Raw genomic sequence first — 24,305 nt, 5'->3', positions numbered from 1 at the left:
GATATGTATTGTCTTGGGAAATAAAAATGATTGTAATACAAATGGATAACTATTATTTATATCATGCCCCCCCCCCAAAAAAAAAAAATCATGCGCTTTACTGGTCCAAAACAAGGAGCAGTGGAAGTCTCCCATCCGAAGAGGGCGCTAGTCACAAAGGAGAGGGTAAACATCGCTGACGTCATATTATAAGGACGAAAAATACTGTGACAACCAGGGGCATGACTTTTGAAACGATCAAAAAAAAAAACTGAGGGTGGATTATATTAGTATCGAACATTGCTCCTTTTATCTTCAGTGTCACTATGATTTCTATTTCTAGACTGCTTCGCTCAAATCAAGTAAATACATTTTATTGACATGCGTTGGGTACCGTTACAACTTTAATTTAATCCTAGGTTGCATGCTTAACCAGTTTGTTGATTATTTTGACAGCTAACTGTACTGCCTACAAAGTGAACAAGGTCTAGCCTATACTACACAACATGCTAACATCCAGCTAACTGTATCTGCACGAATTCTTGTTTTTAGGTTGTTTTCATATCCAGACAGCTGCAGAGGGCTTTGTCCTCCCAGACTGACGGGGAGGTCCGAATTGCAGATATACTGAAAGAGAAGTTTCCATTAGCCACATATCTAAAAGTTGTGGACATATCTGGTAAGATAGGCAACTTCATGACCTATAAAACAAGCATTGCGTCTGTTATACCCTAAAGGGCTGTGCTGGTCCTTCGGCAATCATAAATGAGCATCGATCATGAAATGTGTTCCATGGCTGGTGTTCCAACATGTTCTCTTGCCTGTCATTAGGGGGCTGTGGTGCCATGTATGAAGTCCATATTGAATCCAACGAATTTAAAGGGAAAAGAACAGTACAACAACACCATCTAGTCAACCAGGTAACCCATATGATGAAACATACTGTATATAAAATTGCTACATGCACAGCAGCACAGCGATACACTGATTCATGTCCTCTTCTGCAGGCTCTTAAGGAGGAGATCCAAGGAATGCATGGCCTACGAATATTCACAGATGTTCCTAGAGAGTAGGAGCAAACCTTTTGATAGATTGTATGACTATAACTATACACCTCTTCAACTGAATGTGAGATTATGACCTAATGGACACCCCCCAAATCTCCTCAGATTCATTCTCCTTTGATGTATCAGTGCCAGTCAGTAATTATAGAGGTCTATCCTGTTACTGGCTGTGTTACTACATGGCAGCAGTACTCTGAGGAGTTTACAGAGTTTATTTTAATACATATGATACTCTAATCCATCATAAATCCTTTTTAAATGAATTTTGCCATAACCCCGGGTGAATGAAGTTTAATGATATTATGTAAATGCTACCTTCCAAGAGGCTATGATACGCACAAAATGACACTGGCAATATGTCAGGGTTTATTAGTAAATTGTCTGGTCAATTAGGGTCCTAACTTTGGCTTGAACTGTTTTTAATTTACTGAGTGATCCATAAGGCATTGGAAAATAGGATACAAATACGTTGTAATGGTCTTGAACTCCAGTAAACAAAATAACACAACTCCTATGCAACTGTTCTTTAACATCTACAATTCTGTGTCCTGTATTTGGTTTATTTGTTTAGTGTAATTTGTTATAACTAGACATTCACTAGACAAGTTTTCATTCCGGTTGCAGTATTTATGTTTCTCTGTTATTGTTGACTACTCATGCAGAAATTAAAGATGAGTAATAAATGGATTCTGACAAAGTAATAGATGGATTATTCTTGTTATTATTTGTAAGAAAAAAGACACATTATGTTATTTATTTGCGTTAAAGTTAACGATAAAGTGAACGATTTGCAGGTATTCGAGACACAAATGAGTGGCCCTCAAAGTGGCTCATATACACTCACCGGCCACTTTATTAGGTACTCCTGTTCAACTGCGCGTTAACGCAAATATCTAATCAGCCAATCACATGGCAGCTACTCAATGCATTTAGGCATGTAGACATGGTCAAGACGACCTGCAGAAGTTCAAACCGAGCATCAGAATGGGGAAGAAAGGTGACTTTGAACGTGGCATGGTTGTTGGTGCCAGACGGGCTGGTCTGAGTATTTCAGAAACTGCTTATCTACTGGGATTTTCACGCACAGCCATCTCTAGGGTTTACAGGGAAAGGTTTACATGGTCAGAAAAAGAGAAAATATCCAGTGAGCAGCAGTTTTCTGAGCGAAGATGCCTTGTTGACGCAAGAATGGCCAGACTGGTTCGAGATGATAGAAAGGAAACAGTAACTCAAATAACCACTCGTTACAACCAAGGTATGCAGAAGACCATCTCTGAACGCACAACACGTCGAACCTTGAAGCAGATGGGCTACAGCAGCAGAAGACCACACCGGGTGCCACTTCTGTCAGCTAAGAACAGGAAACTGAGGCTACAATTCGCACGGGCTCACCAAAATTGGACAATAAAAGATTGGAAAAACTTTGCCTGGTCTGATGAGTCTTGATTTCTGCTGCGACATTCAGATGGTAGGGTCAGAATTTGGCATAAACAACATGAAAGCATGGATCCATCCTGCCTTGTATCAACGGTTCAGGCTGGTGGTGGTGGTGTAATGGTGTGGGGGATATTTTCTTGGCACACTTTGGGCCCCTAAGTACCAATTGAGCATTGTTTAAACGCCACAGCCTACCTGAGTATTGTTGCTGACCATGTCCATCCCTTTATGACCACAGTGTACCCATCTTCTGATGGCTACTTCCAGCAGGATAACACGCCATGTCACAAATCTCACGCCGTCTCAAACTGGTTTCTTGAACATGACAATGAGTTCACTGTACTCCAATGGCCTCCACAGTCACCAGATCTCAATCCAATAGAGCACCTTTGGGATGTGGTGGAACGGGAGATTCACATCATGGATGTGCAGCCGACAAATCTGCAGCAACTGCGTGATGCTATCATGTCAGTATTGACCAAAATCTCTGAGGAATGTTTCCAGCACCTTGTTGAATCTATGCCACAAAGAATTAAGGCAGTTCTGAAGGCAAAAGGGGGTCCAACCCGGTACTAGCAAGGTGTACCTAATAAAGTGGCCGGTGAGTGTATGTATTCTACTTCAGAACTCACCAACAGGTGGAGCCACTTATCGCCTTTGTTTCCCCATTTAATTCTCGTTGGTTAGGTACTTTAATAAACATCGGAGCACTGCACTGTATTCATAATGACACGTCACCTTGCTTCTTCATTATGGCAACATGTTATGATTGAAATATTTGCAATGATTAAAGTCAATAATTCTGTTATTGTAAATAAATGGACATCACCATAGGCCTATATTCTCTCAAGAATAATGTATGTGCTGAAGTAGCCTAAGCCTGTATTAACGTGTTTAAATGTTTACATACTTTAATGGTAGCCGGCTGATATCCCACCACACAGATTTGAGTGTGTTCATCGGGGAGAAATCACTATAGTGAGAAGGTTTAGAACATGTTCTGTCTGGTTGTGTTGTGAAGCTCATTTATACCTGGTCTTACGGTAGTCGCTCCTCACAAGGGGACCTGTTCCGCTCGGCGTTCGGTTCACACTGCGTCTTCTGAACTTGGAGGAGGTGGAAGGACCAGCTACATCTTCCAGCATCCCCTTCCAGCCTGCTGATGAAGCCCTCCGATATGGCAAAAGAAGGAGCGGAGATGACCGAGGAAACTGAGCACATGATAGAAAAGAACGGAGCAAAAGAAAGTGAAAACGTAGTCCCCGCAGGAGATGCCAAAGAAATGCGAGCCGTGATATTGGCCGGTTTCGGGGGTCTCAACAAACTCAGGGTAACCAAGAAGGCGATGCCAGAGCCGCAAGAAGGAGAAGTGAAAATTCGCGTCAAAGCATGGTAAATGTTTCATATTGATCACTACTGACAAACTGTTACATTGTTGCGATGATGTAATTAGCTAAAAAAAAACAAAAAAAACAATTGAATGTGAGATGTTATTGATATAATTGTGGATGCAACGTGTTGCGGTTTCCAGACAGACGCATGTACAGTAGGTGTTCTTCATTTCCAAATTAAGGTTATATATATATATATATATATTCCAAATGACCAGCGGTGGATTTGGGTAGTAGTCCTACATGCATTTATGAGTGTGTGCTTTAGCTGTCACTTCTACAAAAATGCACTCTCACAGATTTGCTTTTGCCTGGCCTTATGACTTATTAATACAAGCATAATCAAGCCAATGGCAGCTGCTTAGAAGTGACGTGAGGAAGAGCACAAAGCGGTCACAGCTACGTCCCCAGACGTGTGGGCCAGGAGCCTAGAAGACCGAGGGTCCTGCAAACTGAAAAGGAAAAAACTGTGTCTCACCCACCTGTGTCCTGCTGCTGCATTGTCTGGAGTATAATTGAAAGGAGTAACATACCTGTGATATAATGATGGGCTTGTCTTGTGATATCATCTTGAGTTTTATTTCTAGCACTAGAAAGTGGCTCTTGCAGAAAGTGTCGTTTGTCATCCTAAATCACTCCTCCTAAATCCTGCAGTTGTTTTGTGTTAGTGCCTTAAGTGTTAAGCTTCTGTTTATTGCAGGGGCTTTGATACTTGTGTATACTTGTGATACTGGTGTTTTCCATCAGTCGATGCTGTGAAGATATTGATTGATGTTCAACATTTTCATATTTCGTTGACACTATTGATATATAGAATGAATGCAGAGGACCTTGAACAATTGATAAACCATTAGTCCTGAACTAGGGAGAGGCTGTTTACAGATAGATTTGGCCTTTTCATATGGTTCAGTGTGTAGGCCCATGGTACACACTGAACATGGCCTTGGGGATGTTGCTCTTTTTATTGTCTGGAATTCAAGCAAGATCTTGTGTGTCTGTCAAACAGTTGCTGTGCTGTGCCTGCTGAGAAATGTATTTCACATCAATATTATTCTTTTTGAACAAATCTTGCAATTGTCAGATTGCAAGTATTGCAAATATCTCTAGCTTGATTGTGAAGAATGATCATTTTAATATTGCAGTGGGCTGAACTTCCTGGACCTTATGGTGCGGCAGGGGAACATTGACAATCCTCCGAAAACCCCTCTAGTCCCGGGATTTGAATGTTCTGGAATAGTGGAGGCGATGGGAGAAAACACAAAGGGATTTGAGGTTAGTGAAATCCAGGGGATTAAATGTTATAGGCCTATGTTGTAGAGCACGCTAACACAGCGAGCCAATAGACCTACAGATATCAGTTTTAATTAGCTGTTACAGACATACTGCCTTTGTATAGGCATTCCGTCACTGTATTTGACTTGTCCCCAAATGTCATTGTTTTTAATCTACACTGGTCACCGTGTTATCTAAGTCTTCAATGGCTCAGTCCTCTGTGGCTCAGTCGGTAGAGCATGGCGCTAACAATGCTTAGGTTGTGGGTTTGATTCCCGCTGGGACCATATATACTGAAAAATGTGTGCACTCACTGCAAAGTAAGTCGCTTTGGATAAAAGCGTCCGCTAAATGGCATATACTATTATTATCAACCAACATTTGCTACAGTCTGCCATCTGCCATATTTCATAGCACATCTGTCACTGTCCCTAGATAGGGGACCGGGTTATGGCCTTTGTGAACTACAACGCCTGGGCGGAGGTGGTATGCACGCCGCTGCAGTTCGTCTATAAGATCCCTGATGAGATGACTTTCCCCGAGGCTGCCGCCTTCTCCATGACCTTTGTGGCTGCCTACATGATGCTTTTTGAGGTTGCCAATCTCCGGGAGGGAATGTCAGTGTTGGTTCACTCAGCAGGAGGGGGTGTGGTAAGTAAGCTCCTCAGATGGGGGGCACGAGGGGTGTGTATGTGGGGGGGGGGTGGCAGTCGGGAGGGGGGGGGGGGGGTGGTGTCATCTCCTGAAAATGACACCAGCGATGTCACTATAGATACTGCCAGTGCAGTGCTCTTAAGGGAAATTGACTATTATCACACAGATCAGACACCGTTTTACATCGTTTAAGCTTTTGAGCTTTTTCCATGATTGAAGATGGGGATAGGTAGGAGGGTACGGTGAGAGGTTGCTGAGAAAATGACTTGTGAGAGAGATGTAACTGTGCCGGGAGGAGGGAGAGTTGAGACTGAGTTTCAAGGCTGACAGAGCAGGGCACCCCCAGACAGAGCAGGGCACCCCCAGACAGAGCAGGGCACCCCCAGACTCTTCAAATGCAGAGAACAAGCCTGATCATTCCTGCTGACCCTGATTAGAGTTGACTGTTTTACGGACTTCCCTGGCAATCCAGGGAAATAAGCTGAGGTATTTTTACTGCAAAAAATGCCGTTGGAATGATGTATTAGATACAAACATGTATACAAACATCAGGACTCATGTATTTGAGTGCACACCACAGTCAATATTGCGTTTTGAATTTACATATTGTCATAATGAAGAGGATTTTGGAATAATGTGGGCTGTAAGGTATTCCATTTGAATTTCTCATTGTGTATGCTGAACAGTTAACCTGTTTTAACAAGAGACTGAATTATCAGGCTGTTTTTAGCACCATTCCCTCTAGCTACAGCCCTGTTTGAGCTGCACTCCCAGCTTTAATAATTAAAGAGAACTAGCAAAGTAATTACACTCTAGAGATGCTCCTCAATTTCAGAACCTGTTGCAGTTTGACAACATTATGTCTGCACATATTTCACACTAAATAATATCCGTTTTGAATCATGTATGTAATATCCTGGTAAAAAGTATGTTGTAATGACGTGGTGTATATGGTCTGACTATGGATCGGCCTTTTGCAGAAGCGTAGACACACGTGATGACTCTTGGCTCCTCGGTCACTGAGCTGCGGTTGTTTGGTGTGTTTCAGGGTCAAGCTGTAGCCCAGCTGTGCTCCACCATCCCCAATGTCACTGTGTTCGGGACCGCCTCCCCTTCCAAACACGAAGCCATCAAAGACTCTGTCACCCACCTCCTCGACAGAAACCTGGACTATGTGCAAGAAGTTAAAAAGTAAGGACCGTTTGCTTTTGTCTGTTGCTCTACAAGAAAAGAAAATCTTGGTTTACAAAATGACTGGATTGGATTATACCTTACACGTTTGGTTGTATAGGTTTAGATAGATTCCACATAATCTGACCAAGCACTGCTGAATATTATTGAGGAATCTGACATTTATGAATATAATGTGACAACGGTAATGTGATAAACGTGGAACACGCTGAGCACGTACAGCTCAATGGGGATGCAGATGTTACCCGATGCCTTGTGTGGCTCCGGTCCCCATGGCAACACGCAGCTCATCTCCGAGAGAGAGAGACAGAGAGAGACAGAGAGAGAGAGAGAGAGGGAGAGAGGGAGAGAGAGAGAGGGGGAGAAAGAGAGAGAGAGGGGAAGAGAGAGAGAGAGAGGGGAAGAGAGAGAGAGAGAGAGAGAGAGAGAGAGAGAGAGAGAGAGAGAGAGAGAGAGAGAGAGAGAGAGAGAGAGAGAGAGAGAGAGAGAGACAGTGGTGTGTTTAGGGCAGAGTGCCCAGAGGCTCTCTGTCTGAAGGCTGCTCAATGTGCAACAGGCTGTCCGCTGGGGACGTGGATCAGCTGGACCAATCCGGAGAGAGCTCGGATACCCAGTCAGATCACAGTGTGTGTGTCATTGTGTTATACTATATGATTGAAAAAAAATGCAATATGTGCCGTTTAAGTTCGGAGGAGCCACTTGTTGGGTTTGGGAATAGAGATTGCATTGTTTTGAAGGCTTTCTTAAGGTTTTGATTGGCAATCAGTGCATGCATGGGACATTCGAGAAAAGTACCCTCCAGGGATAATTGATTGATTGTCTATTGTCTCTGTGGAATGGTAATAATGTGGTGAAGGTGAGTCATGCAGCCAGAGTGTTTGACGTCAGGCCACTAGATATTCACTCTGCCATTTTTGTGGTGTGTGTGCGTGTGTGTCCAAAAAAAAATAAAAAAAATAATCCAGTCCAAAAATGCGTACATTCAACCAATCTCTCCCCCCTGGGTTCTTTCCTTAAGAACTAAGGAAAGAACTCTCCTAATCCTGGGTTCCCCTTTGGTACTTATTGACTGAGAGAGGGAGAGAGAGAGGGAGAGGGAGAGGGAGAGGGAGAGGGAGAGAGAGAGAGAGAGAGAGAGAGAGAGAGAGAGAGAGAGAGAGAGAGTGAGAGAGAGAGAGAGAGAGCACTGTCTGCCTGCATCTCACAATGGTAGTCAATACAGGACTGTCAGAGGGAGAGAGGCAGATTAATACGCCTTTCATCTCTCTTGCCTCCACATTCCTCTTAGGATCAAGAGCAAAGTGAAATTAAATTGGTCTCATGTCGCCCTGTTTTACAATAGGCATCACGAGACCGCCAAGTAGTTCAGTCAGGCAGCAGGCTGGGGCCACCGGGCAGAAAGGAAGGCATTAGGACCCCTTGATCAGAACACGCCTCTCATTCCTTCACATACTGGTACTTTCTAAGTGAGTCACGCCATGGAAAAAGTCACTCAGAGAGTTTGATTACCTGACTCTTCGATAGGCCCACTGACTCATAGCCTATTTTGTATCCATTCAAAACACTGGTGGATTTGGACCGAGCTCCTTGCTATGATTCAGAAGCGGCACTTTAAAATACACTATTACAAATATTCATTGAAAAACCAACCGACTGATTTTGAATCATTTAGGACATTAAAAAATAAATAAATTATTTTTTACTTCAGAAAACAAGTAAAAGTCAGAGGTAGACTGAGAGAGATTGCTGATGAGGCTGTCTGGAATCAAGCAGTGTGATTTAGCTGATTCCATTTCCTGTGTGTGTATCTAGGGTCTCTCCTGAGGGCGTGGACATCGTGCTGGACTGTCTGTGTGGGGAGAATACAGGGAAAGGCCTGGGTCTGCTGAAGCCTCTGGGAACCTACATCCTCTACGGTAGGTATCCCAATCAGGATGTTGTTTATTGGCTACATGGTGGTTTGTTGGCTTATTTGACCAACGAGGTGACTGACTGACATTTACCTGAGTAAAGCTGCCTTTCTTGTCACATGTAAGACTCCTATACCTGCATTACGATGTCAGCCAAGTGAACGTTTAAGTGTTTTGAGTAACATTTAGAATTTCAAAGATTTCAAACATCCAAGGTGCTGACAGGTACAGTATAATTCCTTTAACCCTGCACATATATATTTCCCCAGTTTACTATGATAACACCTAGATCACTCACACTTTACTTTCATGTAACACATTAGCACAAGCTCCTCATCGAACCACTTTAACAACACAGATGATCCCATTACAGGGGAGGCTGGTGGAGGTAGAAATCGGAGGACGGGCCTCATTGTAATGCATGGATGGAATGGGGGATGGTATCAAACACACATGTTTCTACCTCCACTAGCCTCTCCTGTCCCATTATCTGCAGGCAGTAATAACTCTCATCTCCTCAGTAGTCATTCGGATCTGAATTTACGCGACCACTAGACCCTCATCGGAAACACAGGTTTGTGCAGCGGCTCAGGGTGAAATTGAGGTTAATTCAAATAGATTCAGATGATATACCCTGACACCCACATTTGTTTTATACCCTCTCAGCTTTTATCCGTATCTGATTTTTTTTAATTACAAATGTCTTTCCCGGGTCTCGGATAATGTAAAATTAAGGTTCAGCCGTGTCTGACAACCATTAAGTTGTGATACGCAGCGTGGCATGAATCGATTCATGCCATTACGGTGAACAGAGTTCATTAATGTGTCACATACGCCCGGGCAGATCTAAAAGTGCCTACAGCTTCTCCCCCACTCTAACCCCTTCACCCGCATTGGCACTTTAGTGTTATTCACCAATCACTTCTGCCCGACAGTTTGCACTGCCGTTGCAGTTTGCACTCCACCCCTCTATAAGCTTGTGCCTTTGTTTTTGTGTTTTCAGGCTCTTCAAACATGGTGACCGGGGAAACAAAGAGTTTCTTCAGCTTTGCTAAATCTGTGAGTCAGAGATGCCGATTCTGTCATCTGAGTTGGAATGAGTAGACAGCCTTTTATTATTTTTTCTGAAATTAACATTTATTTCATGGTAAATGAAACACAAATGAGCTCCCCGGGTGACAAATGTGTCTCTCTGGTTTGCCTCCCCAGTGGTGGCAGGTGGAGAAGGTGAACCCCATTAAACTCTACGAGGAGAACAAAGTCATTGCCGGCTTCTCGCTCCTCAACCTGCTCTTCAAGCAGGGCAGGTGTGGCCAGGTGAAAACGGTGGTGGAGAAACTCATCTCCCTCTACAAGCAGCGGAAGATCAAACCTGTGGTGGACTCCCTCTGGGCGCTAGAGGAGGTAAGGAAGCAGGCTAGGGACACACGTAGACTTCACTCGCTAGCCCGGTTTCTGCCAGAAATCTTTGACTGACAGGTCTTTCACAGTGAATCTGTGTGTGAACGATCTGATCATCATGCCCCATTCCACATGGTCACTACGGAAACACAGACGACAGGGAGGACGTAGGGAGGAAGGTGGTATGCAAACATCATGGATGTAGTGTCATCTGTTGTTTGTTATCGCTTAGTGCTGTGATATGAAGGGTTGTCAGCTGTAAGTGGACTCCCCCACCCTCCCCCTCCCCCGCCCCCCCGCCCCCCCCACACACACACCCCTCCCCCTCCCCCGCCCCCCCACACACACCCCCCGCTCCCCCCTACTCCCCCAGATGGCAGGTGGGCCGGCGAGTCCTGTTCCATCTTCTGATGTCTGCAGTTTCATGTCGCTCACATTCACGCCCACACAGATACCATTGTACCACACATCAATCACTCCTCTCTCCATCTCTGTCTCTATGCAGGAGAGTTCTGTCTCCACCTTCCTGTGTCTACAGACCTGATGAAGCACGTCTTCACCAACTCTGTTGATAAAGACATGCAAATGTGACATTTGGGTTTTAACACATGCTGGTGTTTCTATGTTGAGTTTCCTAGTGGTTAGCTCAGAGGTTTATAGAGTAATACCATCCTGCTGTTTCGAGGAAGATGCAACTTGTGAGGTTTAATTATTCAAAAGGGCCTCTGTTTCAAGAATAGTTAATGACTTTCAAGAGCTTTTCCATCCTTTTTTTTTACCTGTACTCTGTTTCATCTCTCTGAGAAATATGATTATGAAGATCTAAGAAGATTAAGATTTAGTCCACTCCGCCGCTCGAGTTGAATGTTTTGTGGTGACTTTGTTTCTTCTTTGAAACTCACACCTCTTTGTAAGCTGTAATGACTCATATATATACAGTATTCTGCGTCTGTAACCATACTGTGCATTGCTTTTATTTATTTCATCAACTGTGAATTTGTCCTTTGTATTAAAGCCAGTTTGTGATATGAGTAGAGACAGTCAAGGAGAAGCAGTGGAGCACGTAATTAGATTGTGTTACTTTGCTTTCTTTCTTACATTTTCTATCTGAAATGTTCTGCCCGCAAGCATGTTCTCGTGTCATTCCAGTTTTGAAGTTGTACTTTAATTGGCATGTCCAGTGGGGTGGGTGTGGGTGTGGGTTGGCATATCCAGTGGGGTGGGTGTGGGTGTGGGTTGGCATATCCAGTGGGGTGGGTGTGGGTGTGGGTTGGCATATCCAGTGGGGTGGGTGTGGGTGTGGGTTGCGGAGGAAATCAGGGAGGCTGTCTCGGAGCAGTAGGTGTCTATATATCTGATTATATCCTTTTATTTGGGTGAACAAAAACCTTCCGCCTAGTTGAGCCCTTTTACCACCAGGTGATTCCAGGTGTTAGATTACATGTACTATGTTTGTGAGGAATGGCATTGGACTTCACTCACCACAGGGGTGATTGGATGGCTGTGGATACAAAAGCCCTGCTGACAATCGCAACAGCACTGCGCTTTGATGTTATTATGTATACATGTTTGATCAGGATATTCAATAACACCTTGTCCCTCACCCAACAAATTCAGTGTGCCAATTACGTGTACGTGAAAGTGAAAAGAGAACAACGTTATTCAGAGATCCGATCCCCCAGGTTTTTGTTGTTCTCTGTGGCCCTAATGAGGTAGAGCATTGTGGGAAAGTGACTGACTGACTCCCCACTTATTTGTACGGTTGTCATGGTTTCACAAGTTGATTTTCTTTCATCCTCAGCGTTGTGTAGCCTCATGCTAGGGTGGGTGGCACCCTTAAATGATCACAAGCGAAAGAAATATCAAAGTGAGCTATTTGCTGAGAAGACAGATTAGTGTGATTATCATTATGTTCAATTCCATTACAGATAAACTCCATTTTCTGCCAAAGCTATTTTACATTTTTCCAAATCAAGGTTTTTCGATTAGGAAATCCATAGTTACCTTAAGATATTTCTTGTAAGAAGTGAATATCCATCATCTGAAGTAACTGGCTAACAACAAAGTAATGACTGGAAAAGACAGACATAATGGACACTGCCATCCACACTGCCATTACACCATCCACACTGCCATTTCACTGCCATGCCTGTAACTGGAAAACAGACGATTCTAAAAGGCTCCTCTATCTTAGATCTGTCCATCAGAAAAATGTGTCGGTTTATTGACTTACAGGCTTTCAGAGTGTTGACCAAGGTCTGTATGTCAATAAGTCTTGCCTCTGCAAATACCAGCATTGCCGTCCTGATTTAACTATGTATTAAGCAGGAGCAGTGTTTATACTCTATGGAGTGGAGATACGATAAGTAGTGGTTTTATCATGTTAGCCAACTCTAAAAATACTCTCCATCCTTTATGCGCTGCCTTTATTGTTGCATGAACACAATTTCATCTCATTTTACTTCAGGGACAGCTTGCGGTTTTAATGCTGCTGACAGTGAAGTTGCTCCCAGACGGATATGACCTGTCTGTATGGCACAGCGTCAGGAGACACAATGATATATTAAGATCTGTCACCTGAGTGTGTCCCCACCGCCACGACTTTGATTACTCCTAGCACCCATCTCTCCCCAGATAGCCCTTATCGATGCAGCTCAGGGAGGAACACTGTCGGTCATTGGACATGGTACTTATCTCTACTATTCACTGTTTCCCCAAGAGAGCTCTTCAAACACAATATTCTTATTGGAAATGTCCTTCATGAGGTGCTTTTCTGTGTTGTGTTACAACATTATATAAGAGTTACTGAGAGAGTCAGGGGATTAGTGCCTGCCTGCTGCTCCATGCTCATGAGATGTAATCGCAACCTAACAAAAACAGTGAGTACATGGTCTGTCTGCATCACCTGACTGAGACGTCTGCTCCCTCTGCGAATGCAGACTTCTGTTCCTTCTTCCCCGCCGAGAGCCAAACCACTCAGCTCATCACGGGGAGACTGCAGCTGGCGCAGGGGAAGAGAGGGAGAGAGAGATCTCAGAGAGATAGTTACCGATTTACATGATGTTGCCCCTGTATCAGGGTTCCTGTGCAGGTATAGAGAAAAATATAAAGCGTGGGGGGGGGGGGGGGGGGGGAGGGGGAAGTTTACCTGAAATCCATTTACATGTGTATTTCTGGTCAATCCATAATGCTTACCGTCTTGAACTCAATAATCATTTTGCGTGCAGCTGCATCATAGCTGTCGAAAAAGCGAGGCCGGTGTTTACTTCCTCAAAAGGTCTCATACCGCGTTAAAATATGTCAGACGAGACTTTTTGCACTCTGACCCTGCTCTACTCTAATTCCGCTTTAAAGAATAGTAAAAGATAGTGTGTGAGATAAAGTGAGACAGAAGGAGTGGTTTGAATGGTGGTCTTGAGTGTTGTAACATTTCACTGCATTGCCCACACTAATGCTCTCAGGGGCTATCCATGTTAAATGAGCCTGCTCTCCCGGAGAACAAATATAAGATCATGAGGGGGGTAAAAGAGATGAGCTGGCTATCTTCTCTAAGCAATGCGAATGTTATTACCTGTGCGGTGGTCATGCTTTCTGGACTCCCTTCTTCCCCCTGGCCTGAGCTGGAGATGACTATCTGGAAGCTTTGTGAAGCTACATTCATCAGAGTCCAGCAGCTTTGGGCCCTGAGGCCCTGTCGTGATTGCCTGTTATTGTCCTCTACCGTCTGTTCAACAGGGACGATGAGGGAACTCATACACAATTTCCCCGTAACCACCATTTCCCACTGACCAGGGGGTATGTGCTTTTTCTCTTCACAGTCCTTCAATATACTGTATGTCTCAGATAAATAGTTCAAAGCCATGTATCCAACAGGTTTGCACAGTGAATACAAGCGGCATTTGATTCAGTCTTTTACCCATAAGCCCCCCCCCCTCCCTTGGATAAAGGGCATGTTGTGTTTCAGGTGTTTTGTTGAGCCTTTGCTTTGAGAAGTGGCTTTTAAGGCACGCAACTTCAATTATCCTGACCATTCCATGCGCTGAGCATCACAGAGGCAATTCTCTCCTCTGCCTGGAGTCAAGCATGATCCTAGAAATGTCCATAGTGCAGATGAAGGGGAGGCATTGGAGGAATGCACAGAGGGAATGCAGCCTTAATCTCCTAGCCGAGAAACACAGCTAGCAGCTACCAGCTGTATCCTGCTCCTCCAGCTTCACCTGCTTCACCACGCTCCAGAACCTAAACCTTCCCTGTGGCGGACCGAAAAAGTATTTGAAATGCTTTATATGCTGTTCTGCACACAGAGAAGAAACCTTTCTTTTTCCACTTTGGTACACATTCATCTGTCTGTTGTCTCGTGATCGATTGTCTAGTCAGCCATTACTGGTGTAGGCATTACTCATGGTAGACCATCACTGCTGGCGGCAGAAGATTCAGTGGTCTGCTTTTTCCCAGGAAATAGTTTCAAGTTTCTCACGTCATGAGACTTCCACAGTTAAACTATGCCTTGTTGTCTTTGAGCTCAATCATGAGCTTGACCCTTTTTGAGCTGTCCGTTATTTACAGATGCCCTTTCAGAACAGGATTACTGCAATAATCCATACTTAGATATGCTTCAATACTGGCTAGAGTTTACCCTGGCTAGCTTTGTGTCATATTTGACAGCAGAGAGAGGTATTCTCCATGCAGCACAGCATTTTAGCTCCGACTTGTTGCCCAGGCCAGTTGACTCCTGCGGTGCGGTCTCATGTCATTAACTGTGCTGCAGTATTGGCCCTACGTGGTCATATATCACTGCAGCTCGCCTCGCGACCACACCAGCACCGGGGCTGACATTTCCTCCCCGGCTGAGCCAAGCTTGGCGCTGTTGCCATGGTAACCTGGCCATGGTTCCTTTTTGCGACCGGTAAACATGCCAGAGCGTGGGGACAGGGAGAGACCTCTCTGGACGGGCAATGCCAGGCAGGCAGGCAGGACAGTGACCAGGCTGTCTCCCTGTCTCCCAGGCTGTCTCCCTCCCAGACACCCACCAGGCATTTCACTGGCCGCTGACCTGGAGGACTGTGAAATCTCTCAGCTGCCTGTGCTTCAGTAGCATGTGGGCTCTGATGAAGTTGGAAAGAGATGAGCTAAGCCAGACATGGGGGTTGTGAGGTCATTTAACGATGCGAGAGGGAAAACGAATGGACAGTTTGCCAGTGTATAAGAAGATTTCTCCCCATGAATACTACGTTTGACTCTGTTGGCTGGACCTCACGGCTGGCTGGACATCACAGTTTGACAACCTCTGTTTACACCGGTGATTAAGACAGTTGTTTTCCTGTTTTCCCTCACCCCCTGTTGGCTCTTGCTCCAGCCCTGCACCTTGTTGTTGAACATTGTAATTTGAATAAATGTTGTGAAATCTTGGCCTCGGCTACGCCGGTTGATTTAATCACCGCACACCTGGTGAATCTGGCCTGCGTAAGACTGCATAATGAACACCACCCTCTCCCTGACATTAGTCATTAGGCTGAGTGGAGTCTGCTGGTAGAGGGAACGAAGCAGAAGCTGCTGCTGTTGTTGTTTCGTTAAGATACGTGGAGGGAAAACTGTGGCTGACTCATGTTGGAGATGTTATCCTAAACTCTGAAGATTATTTGTCTCCATGTTAGTCGTTTATTATAGTAAGTTGGTGAGAGTTGAGTTGAACAACATACTTTGTAGTGCTACTGGTCGTAGCAGTCCCTGTAAACCGTAGTAGGCTAGATCCTCATGTTTCTGCCCCAAATGTGCACCATAGAAAATGCAAATATCCCTGTCATGCTGGACTGACTGTGCGATTTCCCTCTGCGAAATGAGACTTCCGTAGCACACTGTGTTCCATTTCCCGTAATCCTTGGGAGCCTGAGAGTGTTTAACTATAATGATGTACATGATAATGAGAATGAGAGCACATTATATTATCAGGACAATCTTTCTTCTACTCCATTTACACATCTAAAATGCTGTTTCTACCGTTGTTGGTTTTTCTTTCTTGTTTTTCTTATAAGCACTAGCACTATTTTTGGTGAAGGCTAACAGTCATTTGTATCCATAGATGAGTCAGATAAGATCTCTTCATTTCTGTTGCCAAGCATCCTAATTTGAAGGCTGTTTGATATTGTCATTCCCATGTTGTAGGAGGGGATTCAGTATCATGAGACCTCCTCAACTGTCAGACGTTTGTGCTTTAATCAGCTCATCTCAGTATAGTACTGCAGACCTGCTATCTTGTCCATGGCTCTGGTCTCCACAGGAACATTGGCTGTGTCCTCTGACTAGCACCACTGCACTGGTGCCAAACTCAATGAAAACCTCCTTTTGTTATTGTGGGACAATGGGCTGAAAAGAACATGGCCACACTGGGCACCATAAACAGATTAAAGAGGGTATTTGCATGTCTCAGGAACACACTTTCACTTTAATTTCTCCAGGTCAGCATTTTATTAGAATTCTATTTAGCTAATATGGCGGGAACGGACAGTTCCTGGAAGGACAAAGAAAGAGTTTTTTTTTTTAATGCTTACCATTAATTAAAAATATGTTCCATCTGTAATAGTGTTGGACAGAATAACCTTGATTTAACTCAGACCTATTAAGGCAGTAGCTTTGGTTTCCTTTCTGGCTCCTCAGCAATTTCGTTTGCAACAAAAAAACCTTTTCTTGTACCCTGTACATGTGTTCAGTTGACTTTCAAACATCAGCCACAACCCTCAATGATGATAGGTTAGGACTAATAACGTAGTCACTCAGACCTAATCACTTTACCCAGTGCTACATCCTCCTTCTCTGTCATTGGGGTCTTTGTGATGTATTATAATACTACTCAACGCCCGTGACAGCTTATCGATCGTCTCTGTGTGGACGTGGAGGGTGGCATGGGATGCCAGGCGGTGGCCTTTTGGAAAGATGATCTGTTCATTATAGAGCTGCCTACACAGATCTGGGAGGTGCCGCTCCCTGCTAAACATTCAGATTAGAGCTGCCTGCTAAAGAATGTCAAGTCATTTATCAAGCTTGGCGATGCGTCTCTGGGTAGGGCCTCTGATCCTCACAGGCTTGCAGCAGTGCCTGGCACTCACCAATATGCTACGCCACATCCCCAAACTACCCAAACTCAGGGGTAACTTCCGCAAAAAAAGTTTTGGGCTGGTCTCAGAAAGAGGAAGGAGTGTTAAGATACCGTATGTCTGTGAATATATATATATATCTTTTTAACGAGAGGGTTGAATCACACACATGACAAATGCAGAAATACCTGGTGGTGTAAGGTTTTAACATATTTTTAGGTGAATGTTGACATCTTCTTCTGTAGCACCTGTCACTGTGGAACGCGCTCTGCAATTGTCAGGAGTTGTAGGGAAGACTGCTTGTGGATCTCTTTTTCTCGTGAGGTTGTCGTGCAGCATGTGAGCTTGTTCTAAAGATAACAAGCTTTGTATAGAGAGAGAGAGAGAGAGAGAGACAGAGAGAGCAAGCGAGAGAAAGAGAGAGAGCGATAGAGAGAGATGGAAGAGCGAGAGAGAGAAGAGCTACATATTTCGGAGATGTGTGCTGCTCCCTTCAGACTTGTCTCATCCCTGGGAACCTTCCTCTGTGTTGTTGTCAGTGGTCTTTGGCAGGACATGCAGGGTATTCTCTGGAACCAAAGCCCATGAAGAGCCTCATTAAAGGGAAGTGGGGTGGCGAGCCAGGGGCGCGGGCTCCCGGTGCTGCTTGTGTGCGTGGGAGGAGAATTCGACTGGGCAGGCGGTGGGGAGGGAAGGGGGGGGGGGATTGGTTAGTGTAAACGCTGACCCTGGCAAACCGTCCTGGCTTGGCTGGAGGGTGTAGAGGGGGGTGTGTGTCTGGGATGGAATGAAGGGGGAGGTTGCCTAGATACCCATGCTGCATTGGTTGAGAGAGGACTTGGCCGGCCAACCTGGAGCAGCTAGGTGAAGGGCAAGCCAATCAGGCTGCAGATTAGGGCCTAGACAGGGCCAGTGGAAAGGATCCACGGTGACTGAAGCAGGGCCGAGACTCATTACTGGGATATGAACCTCCACCACAATCCACCCCCTACCGGCTCTCCAACCACCAACAATACCAGACTCAGAGCCCCTCTCTCCTCGCCATCATTGTTAGTTCACAGTCCCTGTCTGACCTAGTTCTGCTTTAGGCGGTGGATTACGTCATTGCATTTTAAATTAAGGAATGTTTTGGAAACAATGGCGTCCGGACAAAGAGGCACATTCTTTTTTGTCTGTCCGTATACGGTAATGAGGTGAGGTTTACGTGGCCTCCACAGTTACCGTGTGTGAGGGATTGAACTTGTCCCCATCTGATGATACATTCGTTCCAGATGTGTTTTAATGAGCAGCAGTGTAGAGTCATCACATGGCCCCTGTTCATGATTCCTCTCTACCTGCCATCACACCAGCACCGTGAGAGAGGGGGGCAGTGGATGTAGAGATGCACACCATTTCACAGTACCTCTGGTGATTGTTCTGACACACACACACTCGCACACACTCGCACACACACACACACACACACACACACACACACACACACACACAAACACACACACTGTCGGCTCACAGTCTGGATTATGTTGTTCTGGTTTCATGCATGAGTTATTTTACTCCACCCTGCACAGACCATGAAAGGACTCAATGCCTAAATCTGCTTTAACAAGGAAACCTTAAGATTAAGGAGTGGGGGGGGGGGTGGGTTGAGGGGGGCGGGGGGGCTAGAGTAGTAGGGGATGGATTAACTGTGTGCTAGAGGATAACACAGACAGAGATCCAATCTAACAAAGCTTTATAACATTTTCACATTATGTTCTCTTGTGTATAATGGTTTGTCATAAATTGCTGATGCACTGTTGTCAGAAATGGAGGGATCCTCTGAATCAATGCGACAAGGACCTTGCCAGGGTTATTTTGTGATACCACTTCTCCCCACAGCATCATTTATTTACTTACATCATCATTTATGTATGGCAGGGGAGGCTGGTGGAGGTAGACATTGGAGGACTGAGGCTCATTGTGATGCCTGTAATGGAGTGAGGAATGGTATGAAACACATGTGTTTGATACCATTCCTCAATCCATTCCATGCATTACAAAGAGCCCGTCCTCTGATTTCTACCTCCGCCAGCATCCCCTGACGTATGGAGAGAGATGGCAGCATACAGTGTAACCCACTTGAAATGTTTCTCAAGTCCTTAATGGTGCATTGACTGGATACTGCTTGGGAACCACACAGTTAGTATATCTATACTACATAAAAGTGTCTCACAGAAAGATCCAACTTCTATTTAATAGGTTTTCTATCATCATTCAAATGATAGAGTAGTTATTGTTTCAACTTAAAAGTAGTTATTGTTTCAACTTCAAACATCAGACTGAATAGTGGCATCTTAAATCTGTTAGCTAAAGCCTGTTGGAATTGTAGGAGCAATAACACAGGGGATTAAATCGACTACCACCCATCAGGTCGGAGTTCCTCAAATCCGCCACGACAAAAGCATCTCCATTGGGAACTACCGGTACGTTAATAATAATAACAATAATAATAATAATAATAATAATAACAATGAATTACATGTATAAAGCTCTTTCTATTATCAAAGAATAATCTCAAAGTGCATAAAATAAAAGATAAAATCAAATCAAAAAGTATATATATAGCCATATTATGAAAGCAGCAATCAAAGTCTAGGAGGGAGCTGCCTAGTCACTGCAAACTCTGTTATATCATGCCACTTTATGTGAGGGATATTCCATCCTGCTGTTTTAAATGGAGACCGTCACATTTATAGAAAAGGTATAATTATGAGTGATGACTAATCATATCAGGATCATTTGTTGAGCAATTGTTTAGCTTTGCTTTCCAATCTTGATTTCCAAATTGCAGAGTGCATTCACACCCCAGAGCCTTCTGCATGTCTGCCAGCATGCCTCCTAACCCGTCACTGTAGGACTGACTCTCTGTACCCTATTTGTGTTCTCAAATGAGTTGCGGCAACAGCCGACAAGCACTGCTGCAATTATAAATCACCAGTGATGAACCAGAGGAAATGACAGATATCTGTGCTCCCGGAAGGACTGGAACCATCCACTGGGAGGGAAAACACGATGTTTCTGTCTCTGAAACAAAGGGAAAGGAGAGTGGAAATGTTTCCATTTTCATTTTGCGGACCATATTCCATTCATGGGTGCTTACTTGTGACTCTCAACCGCTTCTTTTTTAAGGCCGTTCTAAAACATTTTTTTTACCTGTGTGCAGACAAAATGTCAGCTTTGAGAATTGTACAACAACGTGCCTCGAGAGATGACCGAGATATTTTTATTCAAACTGCGCTCTCAAATTCTCAATGATGCGTTTTATTGTGCTCGCCTGGCTATGCTCTGCAGTAATGCATTCATTCGGCAGCAATCACACCCAGCACACAGGAAATCAGTGAGATGTGTCAGGGCAGACAGGTCTAGTCTGAGATGTCCTTGCTCTGCGCAGCAACAGGTGATAGGCAGGAGGAGTATTGACAGTCCAGGCATGTCTGCTGTGAGATAGAACAGTGGGACACAGACTATAGTGGAAAAACCAGCGTGAGGGGTCTCACTCACCAGTGCTTATTCAATGGAATCTGACTGTCTAATTAAACCACATCTGGACAGCCCCATAAGTGGCCTTCCGTGACTGCTGGAGTTGATCATTGTACCATTATCTCATGCTAGTGTGTGATGTTCTGTGAAATGTGTGTTATGAATAGTATTGAGCGGCAGGGTTGATTGCTGCACGCACGCAAGCACACAGACACACACACACACGCACACAGACACGCACACAGACACGCATGCACGATAAGCTACACTGGCGCTCTCTGGACTGATATCAGTAAATGTCATGAGGGGATCAGAGACAGATATTGACGTCTCTGTGTCTGGCTGGGTACCCTCATCTACTGGAACTGCTTTTATCACTGCAGCAATAGCCAGCCACCAGAACCATGACTCCCTCAACGCTAGATGCCATTTTAATCAAAAGTGACAGTACAGTGAGTGCATCATTTTATTTTTTTATATATGGTCCCAGCAGGAATTGAACCCATAATATTAGCGTTGCTACCGCCATGCTCTACCAACGGAGCCACAGAGGACCACAACAGGCAAATCCAAATGACGCATTTTCAGTCCTGTAAAATGGTGTGATTTTCATTGCTCTGTTGTCTCTGTTGGCTGTGCGCATGACTCACAGCCAACGTTTTACCAACGTGATGTTTTACTGAGCAATACGCTGAGGAAAAACAAAACAGTGTTTGTTTGAGTCAGACTCACTGTCCATGAAGTAATGCTGGACCTCTTACTTCCAACCAGCAGAGTGAACAGAGGCAGCAACACTTCAAAACATGACCTTCAGCTGTGCAAGTAGCAAGTATTTCAACACAGGAGATAACACTGTGAAGAGAGTAAATGCTACAGGACTTGTACTATGAATGTAGATCATGCAGGACTTGAGGAGTATTGTTTGGGTTAATGATCAGCAGCATATAGTGGAAGCCCTTTTGAACACCAATCAGCTATAGTAGTTGATTGCATTTTGAACACTTGACATGCCTTGGCTGGTCAGGCAGTAATGTTTAATCGGCACAGTTCTGCGGGCACAGTCAACTGGCAGGGAACGCTGAAAGAAAGATCACGACCGAATGGTTTCTCGATTAGAGGTCTCCTATCGGTAGAGTTGTGATGAAAGATGCTGCTAAGTCTGGTAGCCAGAGTTGTTGTACAAAGACGAATACAAACTCTTTCCAGACAGATTGCACTGTCTACTCCTCCAGTTCAGACACATACTTCACTCTGTCCCTGATTCATCCTGTGCCTGCTTTGACACTGTTGCCACCTAATGTGCAGTACCTGGAAGTACACGCACTCAAGAGACAAAATAACAGAGAACCAGATGAAATGTGCGAGCCGTGTTTTGACTAGATTGAAAATGTAATTCATCAAGCTGTCATTGTTGACGTCGATGTGACAGTGAGAGACTTGGCTGACTGACTCATCATACCTTTTGTCTGATCCCACAGGTAAAGGAGGCCATGCAGAGGATCCACGACCGAGGGAACATAGGAAAGCTTATCCTGGATGTGGAGAAGTCGCCCATTCCCTTGGTAAGGCAGTAGCGATAAATACTGTCCGTACATCGATTGGCCGAGACATTGATTGGTCTCAAATAGGGCATAACAACAGCATTAAAAAAAAAAAAAAAAAAAAAAGCGTAGGAGAGGAAGGAATTCTTAGAAAGGGCATGGTGACGCACTGCGTGACTCATGTGATTGATAAGCCATTGTGCCATTGGGCGAAGGCTTAACGCTCCCTAGGTAAGACAGAGCCCCCGTAACAATAAACAGGACACCAGTGGCACAACGCTGGTTTCCATGGTGACTCCTTAACGTCAGACTGTGCTCCATTAGGGGAAGCAAACATGGAAACAAAGGCCAGAGCAGGAGCCGATACACTGTTGATCTCACCTTTGTCCCTCGTGATGTGTTATTTGTTTACGGGTACGTTTATTGAGTATGATAGTAGGGTTGTCTTCTCCAGATGGCCAGCGACAGCACAGAGACCAGCGAGGCGGGTGAGGAGGAGGAAGAACATGAAGGGGACAACGACAACAAGGAGCGCATGCCCTTCATCCAGTAGGCCCAGGCAGCATTCTGCACCTCACCTAGCCTGGACCACGGGGGGGGGGACGGGACCGGAGGGTGGTCCCATCACAGACTAGTCCAGGACCACAACTACGCACCGTAAACTCAAACCGTTGTACAGTGTGTGTGCGTGTGTGTGCGTGTGTGTGTGTGTGTGTGTGCGTGCGTGTGTGTGTGTGTGTGTGTGCGTGTGTGTGTGTGTGTGTGCGTGTGTGTGTGTGTGTGGGGTGTGCGTGTGTGGGGTGTGTGTCTGTTGTTGTTTTTTTTGTCTCTCAGTCATTGGATTTGTACGATGTTTGAACATATGAAAACAAAAAAAAAAGCATAAAACAATGGTTATCAAATTTATCAATCAACTCTAAAGTGCCATTCTCAATGCAGTATTATATGATGAGTTTTGTATTGCTGACCAAAACGATGTTACAAGATGCTTCAACTCATCTGCAGCCTCCTGGTTGTTGTCTCCATATTGTTTCCTGTGGCAGCCCCCCAACAAGGGAGAAAAGTAGGAATGGACAGAATAGGTGTATGAAGGAGTGTGTCACTGAGTGGATATCAGGGAAAGTAAAGAAAGATTGAGTGATTTGTGAAAGAGTACAGTAAGTGACTGAGAGAGAGAACACGTGATATCGAACGAAGCTTGCACTCATGTCTCGGTGAAGAGAGGGAAAGGAGGGTGAGTTAAAGTCTCTTCCCTGCGACTCTCCCATTTCTCTTTCACGTCTATCTATTATGACAGGTCTAGAGTGAGAGAGGGTTATTTCAGTCGCTCGGCGAGCACCAGTCGCTCGCATCACTCTATTACCACTGAATACACAGAACACGTAGAGCAGACTCCTGACCCCAGGCAATTTCTCTGCATCTGCCGCAGTCTATCAAAGCTACACTCAGAGATCATCCTGCTCCCACCTCTCTCAGGTGACTTCAGCAGTGTATATGGGCGGGGACAAGTCACTGGAAATTGCCTGCCAACATGTTTACTGAAACATTGGGGATCTGACCCTTTTTGCAGTGTTGCTATGGAATCACTAGTGCCTTTGAGCTAGAAGTCTGCAGCAGTCATGCAGAGGAATTTCAGTATTTGAAATGTACCCATTCCAGAAAACACTCCTCATTGGATACGATGGTGGTTCATCTGAATTCCAGGAAGCGTGTTGTGTGTGGGTGTGTGGGTGTGTGGGTGTGTGGGTGTGTGGGTGTGTGTTTTGCTGGTTTCCTCAGCTCGGGAAAGAAACAAAAGATGCATCAACTTTAGCTTTTCGGGCCACATCCTTAATCCCAATTTCAGAGTATCTAC

The 24,305-nt window shown here is 44.8% G+C and overlaps 2 protein-coding genes across 2 annotated transcripts; both read left to right on the top strand.

Moving 5' to 3' along the window:
* The first annotated feature begins 212 nt into the window (after positions 1-212).
* Positions 213-1,738, top strand: bola3 (bolA family member 3). Its single transcript, XM_083690915.1, has 4 exons — positions 213-341; positions 532-658; positions 811-899; positions 987-1,738. The coding sequence occupies exons 1-4, from the start codon at positions 306-308 to the stop codon at positions 1,050-1,052; spliced, it is 318 nt and encodes a 105-aa protein (XP_083547041.1). The 5' UTR covers positions 213-305; the 3' UTR covers positions 1,053-1,738.
* Positions 1,739-3,642: 1,904 nt separating this feature from the next.
* vat1l (vesicle amine transport 1-like) lies at positions 3,643-23,003 on the top strand (the record flags this gene model as incomplete). Its single annotated transcript, XM_083691077.1, has 9 exons — positions 3,643-3,872; positions 5,014-5,147; positions 5,583-5,794; positions 6,846-6,988; positions 8,801-8,904; positions 9,902-9,957; positions 10,108-10,302; positions 22,388-22,471; positions 22,905-23,003. 9 exons carry the CDS (start codon positions 3,643-3,645, stop codon positions 23,001-23,003), a joined length of 1,257 nt encoding a protein of 418 aa, XP_083547203.1.
* Positions 23,004-24,305: the final 1,302 nt, after the last annotated feature.

This window comes from Argentina silus, assembly GCF_951799395.1.
Source record: "Argentina silus genome assembly, chromosome: 19".
Lineage (NCBI taxonomy): Eukaryota > Metazoa > Chordata > Actinopteri > Argentiniformes > Argentinidae > Argentina > Argentina silus.
This window is presented reverse-complemented; position numbering and strand designations above follow the sequence as displayed.